General features: G+C 36.9%; 1 protein-coding gene across 5 annotated transcripts in view; it reads left to right on the forward strand.

Annotated features, from left to right (window-relative positions):
* Positions 1-13,803, forward strand: part of NEDD4 (NEDD4 E3 ubiquitin protein ligase) — a 51,105-nt gene that overhangs the window by 10,658 nt on the left and 26,644 nt on the right. For 4 of the 5 annotated variants that reach the window (XM_058033273.1, XM_058033275.1, XM_058033274.1 and 1 more), the window contains exon 1: positions 7,481-8,992. In XM_058033273.1, the coding sequence (XP_057889256.1) occupies positions 7,481-8,992 (1,512 nt within the window). Of the gene's footprint in view, positions 1-1,049; positions 1,129-2,238; positions 2,278-2,722; positions 2,777-7,480; positions 8,993-13,803 lie in introns of those variants that run through there. The other variant, XM_058033277.1, reaches the window with a different exon arrangement.

A 13,803-nucleotide genomic window follows, 5' to 3' on the forward strand; every position in this document is an offset into this window, starting at 1 on the left:
TTATGTGCAGTGGCTTAAAATTTAGCAAAGGAATGATCAGACTTGTGAGTTGGTAATTGAAATGCTTTTAGGATCTTGTAGAGTTGGCAAGTGGCAGAATGCATTTAGTGCTAAAGCCTCTTTTTCTTCTGGCCTTTGTACAAAGGGTCTAGAAAAGTATTGATGAGTTTAGTACAAGTTCTGCTGTCAGCTGCCTTGGCATATGTGCAGGAATGTTGTTATTTTAGCACGAAATTGCTGTGTGTGACATCAGTTTAGCAATAGAAAAAATTCTCTTGTGAAATTTGTATTTTTCCTAAAGCTAGACAGTCTCCCTTAAATTTTTGTTCACGTACAATTTTTATTTCGAGCACAAATTGATCAGCTTTTCTCATCATAACTTAAATATGTGAAAACCATACGCTCTTTTACTGTATGGCAGACAGTCTTGGTCACCTTTTGTTACTACTCTGAGCAACTGAGTGCTTTGATTGTTCATGAAAAGTAGAAATTCACATAATATGTTGGGTTTTAGTACCACAGGAAAGGAAAAGGCAGTAGGACATTTTAAGCAGAAATATTGGGACATCTTCATTAACAGAAAAATTCAGGTTAAACTCAAACTCTGTCAAAATGATAGAATATTTAGTAAAATTGTTGCATGTTCTAGGAAGTACCTCAAATTCCAGGTGTTCTAAAGTTAAGATACTTTGAGATTTTTCAGTCACAACTGATTTTTTTCATGCTTGCTTGTTGAAATGTGAGAAGTTTTATTCAATCTGTTATCTTGAAATAACTATGAAAGAGGACAGAGAGTCAAATTGTACTGATACACAGAATGGCATAGCTAATATGATCATTATCACTACTGGTGTTTATATTAGTTTTATCTCTGAAACTGTGCAGGAAATGATTGTAATTACAAATCTCTGTGGTATTTGTAAAGTAATTGTGACCCCTTGATTACATAACTGCTATTAATTTAAGCCTTTCAAAACCTGACTGCTGATAATGGTGACCAAAAAGGGCATAGAGCAGCATACTACTTGTTTGTTTTTTTTCCCTCCCAGTGACCCATATGTGAAAGTGACATTGTATGATCCAGTGAATGGAGCCCTTACCAGTATTCAGACAAAAACTATTAGAAAGGTTAGTCATCTTATCTGTGTGGGTGTGGTGGGGTTTGGTTGGGCTTTCTGGTATTGTGTTGAGGTTTTTTTTTAAAACAGACTCCAGAGGAAAAGTGAAAGCTAGAGGAAATGTGAGAATTCATGTATTAGAGTGAATGGATGTGGGGAAAGGAGTGTTCCATGGTCTGCTCAGTTTCTCTGTTTGTGGCATTATTGTGGGATTTTCTCTTTAAAAATTTTATTGCAAAGTAGAGGAAAAACTGAGGAATATAAGGTGAGTACTGATTGAAAACTACATAATTAATGGAAGTACTGGATTGTTCTGATTTTTCTGAGACCTTTAATGATATAAGAATCTTTCTTGTTTTACAACTTTTTATCTTTTTATGTTAAAAACACAAACCCAATTTGTTCTGTTTAAACATCAAATTGCACCATTCACCTGAATCATTGTTTTTCTAGAATTCATGCAGGAAAAAGTACTGCTAACTCAGTGTAACTAAAAATGAAGAACTGTATATATGAGAGGGAAAGCACCCTTCCAAATTGATGTACTTGGATAGTGGCTCGAACTTGTGTTATGAGATCACTCATGCATATTTTTCATTCCATTTTGATAATTTTTACATTAAACTATCTGTAGTATTTTTTAAAATAATCCCAGTTCAAAGATGAGCTGAGCTGAGTGAGTTGTGCTGTGTTTGGCCCATCTGTTCCTGGTCTGTGTAGTTGATGTTGCTTAGAGATTTGGCATTTGCTAAGAGCTTGCATGTAAGTAATGTGGGTGTTGAACTGAGAGGAAGGCAGTGATTATTACTGAAGGGATATACTCTAAATTAACTATTTTCAGTGTCTCATGCACTTTGTCTGCATCCATGGCATAGACAATAGCTCACAATACCTGCACAAATTGTCTCCATTCTGCACTGCATTAAACAGTACAAGATTCCTTTGATTTTTACCAGCAATATCAAGCTTAAAGGTAGTTTTTTCTTAAGTGGATTGTTACATGGAATATAATGTGTAATACATCAAAAATTATATACAATTGTACAGAATTATCAGTATAACTAATGCTCTCTTCTTTTTCCTTTTTTTTTTTTTTTTTTTTTTGTTCCTCTGCACATAGTCTTTAAACCCAAAATGGAATGAAGAACTCTTATTTAGAGTAAGTGATTTTGTTTATAGCTTTATTACATGTTGGATATATTCCACATTGGGAAAAACTACTCACTACTCTCCCCACTTCAGAACTCTTCCCTAATTCAGAAAGAACTCCACAATTATTGTTCTAAAGGGCTCAAAAACTGCTTTCCTTAGAAATACTTTTGTTAACTCTGGGACAGATGTCAGATTTTCAGTCTTGGCGTTGCCTTCTTTATTCTGTGAATATTTGAAAGCATGTGCATGGATTTAGAAACAGTTTGGGATAGTACCAGTTATGGTTTATTGGTTCTAGTAGAAATGCATTGCATAGTAGAATGGCAGCAGGGTATAAATTTGCTGTTTAATAAAGACCTTTGGTATTTCTTTCCAAAACACAGAGATTTTGCTAAAGACAAGTGCTGGAATTCAGTACCTATGTTAATTATCACTGTACTTCTTTTTCATAGGTTAATCCTCAGAAACACAGACTGCTTTTTGAAGTATTTGATGAAAACCGTTTGGTAGGTCTTTTTGTGTTAATTTTGCAGTGTATTAAAGACTTGAATGAAAGCAAGTCCACCACGATTCAGTGTGGATAAAAAACCCACTCCAAACAACCTTTACTTCTATAATGAAACCTAAAACTCAAGACAGACCTGATTATTTATCTGACATTGCCACACTCTTGAAGCTCTGAAGCAGTTACATTATTACTGTAAACTTCTAATGTGCTTTAACTCATGAAAGCATCATTCTTTCTTAGTGCTGTTCACATGACAGGACCAAATTCTTTGGTGATATTGAAAGCTCTGCATTGGATGTTTATTTTTCCTTACAAACAAAGCAGTATTGAGATGTGGTGTGAGAAGCTTCTTCAGTGTGTGAGAAGTAGCATCAAAGAAAGCATACATGGATTTTCTTTGGAAAGCTCAAGAAGTGAACAATGGATTGTGATCTTGTGTCACTCTGAATGGAAGGTCACTGGTGAGATAGAGCTAGCTTTTGCTTTTATCTCAGTGAAATCAAAATTCCTTCTCTGACCCAAGCTCTCATTTTGTGTCCAGATGTCTGATTACCTGTATTTGTTTGTGTGTTTCATTGTGAGTAAGCTTGTAGCAGTACAGTCATGACACTTGCATCTGTTTCACCGATGTTCCTTGTCACTAAGATAGGTACCTTTCCCCTCTGCAGGAGTCTGGAACTAATGGAAGGGGTTGAGTGCTCTTGCAGGCCAAACACAGTTTCATTCCAAATAAGGGATCTCTTTGTGCTTTGTGCTTTAGTAGTGTGTTGGCCATGAAAAACATTCTTTCCTAAAATGCACGTGTTCAGTAAACCATATGAAAGTGCTGCTCTTCTGAGGTTGGGAAGAGTGAAAATGTGTGTAAATATAAGTACAAACTGCCTAGAATAATGAGATTTAAGAAGGAGGAGGCTTGTTTCTTGGTTACAGGCATTGCACAGTCCCCAGGCCATTTACTGTTTAACTGATGATATTGCCTGTCCCAAGTATTCAAAATATGATGTCTCTTTAATTTATTTGAAAGCAGCGTTAAAGGGAATCACAAGCACTTGTCCCTACATGGGAGGTTAAATGTGGTTTTTCAGGATGCTGAGATTTTCATCTGCACATAGTATTATGGGCTGGAGCATATTCCTCAGCACGGCCAAGTACTCTGTCCATTGCATGTCTCGTTAGAGCATTGCTGCCACCACCTGGAGGCCACGAGGCATGATCAGAAAGTAGGATTCTTGACTTTTTGGGGGGAGAAGGCCAGTGTTTTCTTTGTGTTTTCCAATAGAACTCCTTCACATTCTTTCTATATCTAAATATATGAGTTGTTTGATCTGTTTGCTTATGGAGAGGAACCAGTTAAACATTTTGTTGGTATCAGCTGGGAAAGGGTGCTTTGTTTCCCATGCATGATTATATTTGGAGATCAAAGTGTCATGACCTCATCAGTCACTCTATTGTTCTGTAATCAAATCCCTATATTTTCATTGTCTCCATCTCATTTGGTGAATGGAACACCCCATCTCCCTGTTCCTTTTCAACTGGCTGTCAGAAACCATTTTTATCCCAAATGTCTTGGGTTGTTTTAAGTAAGACAAATTGTTGCCTTAGCTATGATTGTTATTTAGTGTTGACAAGCTCCCCCACTTTTAATTCATCCTCACATGTCACAAATAGGTGCCTTGCTAAGTAGCTATGATCAGAAGGTGTTTCATCTTCTGCTATTTTAGTATTTTATTCTGTTATTTTCAGTGTTCTTTCATCTACCTATTGGATGAGTGTTTAAAGTCTAAATGTGAGCGATCTGGTAAAACTAAAATATTCTTATATTTGTGTCTACCAATGGTTAATTTCCTCTTTACAAAATTTTCTCTCAAGTGCTTTTATTCCCTTTGACTTTTAGGGATAAATAGAAGCCAGAAATACCTGCTTGTTTTTAAGAAATGCTGTGTTCTTGAATACCAGCCTCAAAACCTTTCTTCAGAGTTTAGGTTAAATTTCATGTCTTGCTGCATTGGTTATATCACCAGTAGTCAGAGTTTTGAAATCTTGTAATAGCTGTAAAATTTTCAAAAATCACTTGTCTTGGATTTGGTAAAGGAGTGCTAAATCTAGTTTGTTCTTCTGACTTGCAAACCTGTGATAGAATAAAGGGCTTGAGTGGTTTGCAGAGTCTTTAATTAAGATTGTCTTTAAAAACACACTAGAAAAATGTCAAGAACATGGAGATCACTTAGGAGATGAATCAGTGAAGTGACCACACCTCTTGCTATCTGTCTTACAGTACCTTGCCACAATATAGGTATCTTGCAAAGTGCCTAAATCTGTTATTGATACTGAAAAGTTATATTTAAAAATACTAACTTTTAGTTTATATTTATGCCAACTCTAATTCAGCAACATTGAATGTAACGATTTAAAAGCCATTCGACATTGCCTGAGAAAGCTGCAGTTGGCTGGCAACACCTAATCAGGTATAGCTGAGGAAGAGAGACATGTTGAGAAATTTTGCTGGAATCTTAAGCCTTGAGTTACCGAATTATGTCAGTTTATTGGTTTTTTTAGGATTTCTTTAGTAAAATGGAACAAAACATTTCAGATCATCCACTGTGGGAGATGGTAATGCTTTTACTGAAAGAAACCAGCACCTCCAATGGTTGCACTTCACATCACACCAACATGTTACAAACTGTCCACTAATATATTTGTTATTGGGGAGAGAAGAAGCCTTTAGAAATGCATTTTTTACTTTTTGCTCACATATCTTAGGGTCACTTGCTGATGTTTTTGGTTTGTGTTTGGTTTGTTTGATTTTATGGGTGTTTTTTACTGTATTGCTTGAAGTACAAATGTAACTTTTTGAAACTGACCAAAAGAACCTTTCATGGTATTTTCCTTTCCTCTTCTCTCCCCATCCCAGTCCCCACCAACATATAACTTTAGAAGGAGTCCTGTTGGTTATAATGAAATAAATGAAGTGTTGTATTTGTTGGCTTTTTATGAATAAGCTAGTATTCATTTATTGCTGCATTCTAATAATGGAATTCAGGTAATGGGTTTAAGTAAGCCCTGGAGTATAATTAGAAAACAAATTTGTTTCTTGCAAACAAGGTACTGTGAATTTGATTCTTGGCTCTTTTTTGGGAAGGAGGTATAAATGTTAATTTTACTGCCTTCTAGCTTAAAATACAGTAAAGGTTAAATAAATATGAAGCAGAAAAAACTCCTAGTAGTATGACCTATAAAAGTACAAATGGCCTAGTGTTCTCTTCTGTTTGTACTCTTTGAGCAGCACTAAGTAACTCCATGTTAGAGCAGTAGCATTCAGTACTACATCATAGATGGCTTATGTATTCAAAAGTACATTCATGGCCAAATGTTGGTGTTTTTCAAAACAAAACCCACAACAAAAATCCCACTTAACAGCAGGATTCAAGATTGTCTTTTATCAAAAGTCCCACTAGGTGCCAGCAAAGGGCCTCTACAGATTATATGAGCCAGTGAAACATTTTGTAGGAATTCTCAATCCCTTTACTCTTGGAAGAATTTACAGTATATTAATTTCTTGACATGCCGATCATTTTCTTTAAAAAATGAACATGAAAAAAATTAGTTATGAATCTATGAGGCAGTTTATGTGTACTTACAGAGAATAGCTTTCTTCTGTAATTCTGTTTGGCAATGCTTTTTATCTCTGTGCATACTTAGTTCAGTGTTCTAAAGTTTGTGTAGCTGGTCAGATATCTGCAAATCAAATTGAACTGTAATGAATGTGTCCTTACTCTGGGCTTCCAGCAAATAAGATGAGGTAGTTAGATTTGTAAGAGTAATTTTGTTTCTTTCTACCTTTAACAGCTGTAGTTAGGAAAGGTCAAACTAGAAATAAAAACAAATGCCAAATTATTAACCAGCAAAACTTTTTTTTGGCCCCTTTTCAGTTGCACCTCATTTAAAATTATGAATTAATAAGCACAGAGGGTTCTACTATGTGCAGATCTTTAGAAAGTGTGATTGCTTAGCAGCATTTGGATTGCAAGATAATGCCAGATTGCTTTCAAGTTTTATTTAAATAGTGCAGAAAAACATTTTCTTAAGGGAGAGAAGGCTTATTTCACTAGTTTGTGCATAATTCAGACCTCAGCAGTTTGCTAGCATGGTTACTATTTGGAAATTCAATCCTGGACTTGATACTCAATTATATGGGACTTCATTCCTACCAACTTCCTGTAATTCTAAACCTATGGGTAAAAATATTAGTAGTCATACGCTGCTGAGGAAAGTGCGGACACATTGACTCAGCTCGTGCAGCCGCAGCAGGCGTTGCTGCTTGCAGCCTGCAAGTTCTGGAAGCCTATTCTAGAATTCATTTATGCAAATTCCAGGAGGTGTAATTGCAACAAGGTCAGTAGCGTTTGTCAGTGTGTCGCAGCTGAGATCCTTGGAACATAAGAGCTTTTTAAATGAAGCCTTTTTGACTGCAAGCAATCAACGACGGTCCAGAAACTACAGTTCAAGGAATGGCTGGCTTATTTCAAGAGGTACTTTCTTTTAAAATGCTAGTATCTTGTAGAAATTAGGACAAAGACTGCAACTTTTCTGGGCTTTTACTGTTGCAATGTACCAGCTCTGGGTTCTGTGCAGCTGCCTGTAGCCTTTCTGCTGAAGGATCTTTGTGGTTTTCATTTGCTAACATGCGTGGAAATGAGAACAAATGGCACGACGGTTAAGATTGCATTTTGCTACCCAAAGAAGCAACACAGACCCATTATCAGAAACCTCTGAAGATTTTTTGGATAGGAATAATTGTATGTACTTCAAAAAATCGCAGAGTTCTGCGCCTAGCTTTACACAAGTGAAACTAATTCCTAGACAAGCTGCTTATGCACCTGTAGTGCAACAAATAATTAATCCAGAGAAAAGCACGACTATTTCTTCACTGCAAATCAAAAAGAGCAGTTCACTGCACATTTCCTTGCAGTCTAGGAAGCAGAGTGGATGTTCTAGGTTTGGTGATGCCGTGGCTGCTGGTGAAGACTCTTCATTCATTGGTGTTGGTAGCGAAGGGAGCTGCGGTGCTGGAGCCGTGTCTGACCATCGATGTAATGACAGCCTTCTGAGCAGTGCTGCTCTGGGCAGAGGCAGCCTCAGCAGCATTGCAGCAAGTGACAGTGGCTCGTTCAGCAGTGCTGGCAGTGACTACGGATCATGTGCAAGTACCACAAGTGATGGAGGTTCATATGCTAACAGTGTCATCAGTGACAGTGGCAGTGGCACTCTTTGGACAAGTGACAGTACTTTCTGTGGTAGTGCTGCACATGGTGACTCTTCATATAGAAGCACTGGAAACAAATGTAATCCCTCCAGGAGCAACTCATCTCAGGAAACACTGTACAGAAGTAATACTACTTTTGACCAAGATGCTTTGTCAGTGAGGAAGAAAACTAAAATTCCATTGCGACGTTGTTCATCACTGGTTATTTTTCCTAGGAGTCCTTCCAGTACTCCTCCAGCTTCTCCAGTAAGCTCAGGTCAGCTACCACACAGAGGCACCTATCAAACATCTCATAAATTAATAATTTCTCCTAGTGAGCTGGCACAAAAAGAAGATCAGACCATTTCCAAGGGATTCCTTTCAACAGCAGTCAATGGACTTAGGCTGTCTAAAACAGTTTGCTCTTCTGGCGAGGTCAGAGATATCCGCCCACTTTATTTGAATGCATCATTACAGGACAAAAGTCAAATTTTGAGTGGTCCTCAGCAGGCAACTTGTGAAGAAGTACCTGATGGCTTCCCATGTGTTTCAGTTCATCTTAAACAAAGAGCATTTGCATCAAGCAGTGAAATGGTTAATGGCTCTTGCAGTCCAGAGTTAAATCTGAACTCTGGTACAAAATACCCTCATTTAAGACTGGAGCGTAGCACATCTGCTTGTCTGCCCTCAAAAACAGATTCAGAATATCAGATTAATATAAATGAACTAGGAGGACCCAATGCACAGATGAGCAAAACTCCCCATATTTTGCAAAGAAGTGTTTCCTTGGAAGGATCACGTCAAAAAGTTTCTTGCTGCTTATCCAGCCTTAAATACAAGTGTCATAGTGCAAGGACGTCTCAGTTGCACATACAGTTCAAAGCTGGGAATGAAGGAAAAACAACTGGTGTTAGGAAAAGATATGGAACCTCTAAAAGGGAAATGTCTAGCACTTTGTGGAGGCCCCAGAAGGTGAGTGATGTGGTTTATAGAAAAATGTGATGCTATCTTAGAGTTGAAATTTAGCTGGAAAGTAGTAAAAGTGTGCAACCAAGGCTTAAGTGCAGTGATTTCAGAGTTTCCTAATGGTGTCAAATTGTCACCATTAGGAAGTTAATTTTTTAATTATCTGTAACATTTGGGTTTTAGATTAGTTTCTTAGAATATGGGGCATAGGTAAATAGGTGTTGCTGTGAAATAAGTGTCTTTAATAGATTTTAAAACAATAGTTTGCTGTTTACATGAGCTCAGAGGGATTTTCTTGTCTACTTATGGAGACATGGGAGTCATTTGAACTTCAGATGAAATTTTGTAGTTATAAACACCTACATTTTCAGTAAATTAATAGCAGTTACTGAAGTTTGCATATAAAATGGGTAAAAATGAGTGATCTTCTAGTTTTATTTCAGATAGGCTTTGTTTTACAGAACAGTTTGTTGTATGTAGAATTAAAGATAAGTCGTATTTGAGAAGAGAAACTGTAAATACATTTGTTTCTGTATACACCCTGAACCACAGGAATTTTCAGTTTCCTCTCACTCTTTTTTTCCTCCTTCCAACTACTATTTCAGCCTGAGCAGTACTGAGTAACTTAATACCTCTTCCAACAACATTGCTGTTCAAATTACAGTACTTGGGTCTAGAAGGCTTATATTAAATATTTTTTTTTTGTAATGAAATTCATGTCCAGCTAAACTGCTGGTAGAGGTGTCTACTCTTATTAGCTCTTGAGGCAGTTAGTAAAGCATAGGCCACATGGAAGGTAGATTTTAAGCCTTTAAGGTAGTTTAAATAACATTGTGAGGACTTAAATTATCTGAATATTTTTAGTTATGAATGCTGATAAAAGTGCAACAATTGATGGTTACTAAAATTGTTTTAAGAACTCATTCTCATTGATTTGACACTACTACCATGTAACTAATGTGTTTATTTAGGCAAAGGGCTTTTTGCCAAAGACCTTACAGTTATGACAATCCCTGTCTAAACTAGTAATTCACCTTGGAGGTGTTAGCCTGGAATTTTCAGTCTTTTTTTGCCCTTAGAGCAGTGCTTGATGATTTTACACTTTGACTTTCCTTCTTGGGAAACTGTGATTTATGCTTAAAATTCTTTATAAAACTCAGAGTGGAATAGATAATCATTATATATACTGTTTGGTGATTCTTTTTCCCAAAATCTCACTGTAAAGTGAGGGGTAAAATCCACAATGAGCACAAACACATTAGATCCAGACTAATTAAATTGTGTCAGTTATTTTGAAAGTATATTGTGAAAAAGGAGTTGAGTCATGCACTTCAATTATATTTCTCATCAACTTGTACTGCTGGTCTCTGTGTTTAATGGCAGCTGATATGAAAGATAATCTGTATTTTAATCCAAGTTCAGGATTGGATTGTTAGCTAACATTTCCAGCAAACCTCCTAGGACACTGGGCAGGCAGTAGTTTGTTTCAGTTCCCAGGAGCAGTGTTTACAATGGATTGACACAAACATCAGGTACAGAAAATTTTCAGTTCTCAAATGGCTATTTTCAGTTTTTATGTAAAACCAGTAAATAGGTAAATATTCTATAAAACATGTTATCAAAAAATGTAAAAGCTTCCTCCACCAAACCAAGCAAAAACCATAGCTGACTTCACAGCAGTTCAGTAACTGACTGGAATAAAATGGATAAATACCATTGTATTTGTTATTAGTCTTTGTGACCAATACAACAGATTCTATGGCAATCATTTATTTACATAGTCCACTTAATTATCATGGTGTATTGTGACTCATTTAAAAATAAACAACTCCAAAAATATTTCTCTTGACTCCAGTTAGTCTGGCCTAGTATATTGATATGCTGAGTCTGGGTTCAAATTTAACAAGTTGATACTGGAGTAGCATTTAGTAATGTCAGCTATCTGTACAGAGCAGCCATGAAATCAAATCAGTGCTGTGGTCAGAGACTCCAGAGGCTGAAGCAGCAAAAGGTCTATGCATTCTTTTCTTCCATGCCTTGCTACCAGCCTTCAGCCACCTCAGATCACATTTCCTGCTTTCCATAATCAACAGCTTGTTAAAGGCTGGCTTTAAAAAAATCAACACCATTTCTATGACAACTGGCTTTGGATTCTTTTTAATTAAGTTACAAAATGGGGAATGGTGGTGGCCAGTGTGTGACTGCTGATCTTTACTGGGAACTTATTGAAGAGGTTCTCTTACAGATACTGGAATTTCATTTATGTGAAGCAGGAGAAAGAAAGAAGTCCATGGTTACAGCATTGAAGGTTGTCCTTGACTATGTATTTCTACTTTAATGTTTTGAGGTTTTTCATTATTGTTTTGGGGATTTTTTTAGTGCATCTGTCTCTGCTTGGGGTAGAAATAAATCTGCAACTAAAGCATTTTCACATCAGAGATGTGGATTGGGAGGGTAGGAGTGAGTAAGGGAACAGGTTATTTGTCATCATACATACATAAAGTCCAGGAGGTACAGAGGAAGGCAGAAACAGTGGATACAGTTCCAGTCCTTGTAGAACATAAACTTCTAAAAAATTAAAAGTTCTGTTAATCTCTTCTACAAATATAAGATCATGTTGACATCCCTGTTGACATTAGCTATTCCTTCCCCATTAGTATCACTCTCTATTGGATATGTGAATATTGTAAATGTACTTGCAAATCTATTTCAGCAGCTGTATACCATTAAAATAATTTCTTATACAATTGAGGGAATAAATTGTGTTATAGTCCTTACAAGTAATTTTGCTCGAGTTTTGTCTCTAGTTATTGAAATGACATGTTTTGAAGCAGAAAAATCCCCCAAACTTCAGAGATGGTGTAAAATAACCAAATTGTTTTTCTACTGTCAGATTCACGTAAGAGAAACCTTTTAGTTGGAACTCTTGAGCTTTTTTCACTGAACTCTGGAACTTTGCCTTCATAAAAGATGCTATTTGAATCTTGCTGTACTAAATTTAAATTTAGTAAAACAGTAATTTGAGGGGGCTGTGTGTGAGGATTTCTCTCTTGAACAACTTCCCAGCTGATCTGAACATGCTGAGGAGACCAGAACCTGTGTCTGGAAGATTGTGATTCCCTTGATAAATGCTGCACCACAAGTTAGTGCTGGGTAGTCTGAGGTTGTTTTGTCTCTTGCATTCTCCTTAGGTGTAGAGCTTCTGTCATGGCATAACTCCCTCCCAGAAAACATTTATCCAGGCAGGGAGAAGTGCCAGGAGAAAAGAAGGACAGCTGTGGCTCAGCTCCAGCTTTGCACATGGAGCAAAGGGTGCATGTGTATCAGTGTCCCAAATCTGTGCAAGGAGGTGAGGTGGAAAAGGAGCAGCAAAAGCAGAAGATTATGGAGCCAATACAAAGCAAAGCACAAATTGGCAACACTTTATGCTACTGTGCTATGGTAACCTCATAACCTAACAACTTTCATATTGTTCAGTATTGCATATCTGGGAGGATCACATTACAGGAGCATGTGGTGCATTGCTGTGTCATGGTCTGTCAGTTCAGTCAGGGAGAGTTGGGCTTGAAGGGAAGGTTGTGTCTTACTGAGGAATTGTGGGGGTGATTAAGTTAGACTTCAGTCACATAGGAGTGTATGTGCTGTGTCTCAGACAAATTTTGGAAGCTGAAATATACATCAATACATTGAAGGGAAGACAGTGCAAACTGTATTAATCACAATAATGAACAATTTATAATTAGTTGTAGGTAATTTCCTGCTTCTGTGCTTTAATCACCTGTGGTGCTTTAATAGCTGGTACTAATTTCTTCTGGTTTTCATCTTCCTCAAATGCAGAGTTAGTTACTTCTTCTCTACCTTTCTTTATGCTTCAGCTTTTGATTAGCAGTCCTCCTTCAGGGGAACAAAAAGATGGCACACAAAAGATGGGATAGATATTAGAGCTTGCTATGTGGATGCATTAGGAAAGTGATGGAAAGGAAGTGATCAAATAACATTATTAGGTAATAACTTGATCCCTGAAGTTTTTCAGGTTTCACAGGTTGAATTTGTCAACTCTGAGCCATATGTAACTTTCAGAATATCATCATACTCTAGGGAAGCAGATATTTGAATATACCAGTATATTAAAGCTCTAGCAATTTGCAGTCCTCAGCAAACATTACATGTACATATTAAGAAGTTTTATTTGATTGTGCTCTGTGGAGATTATGATTAGCCTAATTCTGTTTATAGTCTGCAGCTGAACTGAATTTGGGCAGGTTTCTCTTGCCAGAAAAAAATGGGGAAACTAAAACTGCAAAACCATGCAGAGCAGACCTCCTGAAACAGCTTATGTAAATATGTAATTATCCAGCCTTCAGGGTGATTCATGTCCTTTTAATCTTCCATGAGAGAGTGGGTAGTGTTGATGCTGTGGCTTCTTTAATGTTGCCACAAGCTATAGTTACTCTGTTTTTTGAAATGTGGTATCCCTTCAAGAATGCGTTAAAGTAAAACATGTTCACAGGGCAAGCTAGAGACATTTTTCCTTTACTCCTCATTACCTGAAGAACTTGCAGGCTTTTAGATATGAGACAGGATCATTGCTTTAATTTAATTTTTTTTTTCCAAATAGGCAATTTGGAAATCAGTGTTGAAAAATGCCAAGTATTGCACACATGAAAAGCAGCTAATGATGTACCCTTGGTGATGGCCTGCAATACTGGTCAGGAAATGGTTTGTGTCATGGGGAAAGACTTGCTGAAAATGCCAGCTCAGATCTTATTGACAGGCAAATAAAAGCTTAGGATTTATTAGGGAAGAAATAAACTAAA

The sequence above is a fragment of the Melospiza georgiana genome, chromosome 13 (genome assembly GCF_028018845.1).
Source record: "Melospiza georgiana isolate bMelGeo1 chromosome 13, bMelGeo1.pri, whole genome shotgun sequence".
NCBI classification, from domain to species: domain Eukaryota; kingdom Metazoa; phylum Chordata; class Aves; order Passeriformes; family Passerellidae; genus Melospiza; species Melospiza georgiana.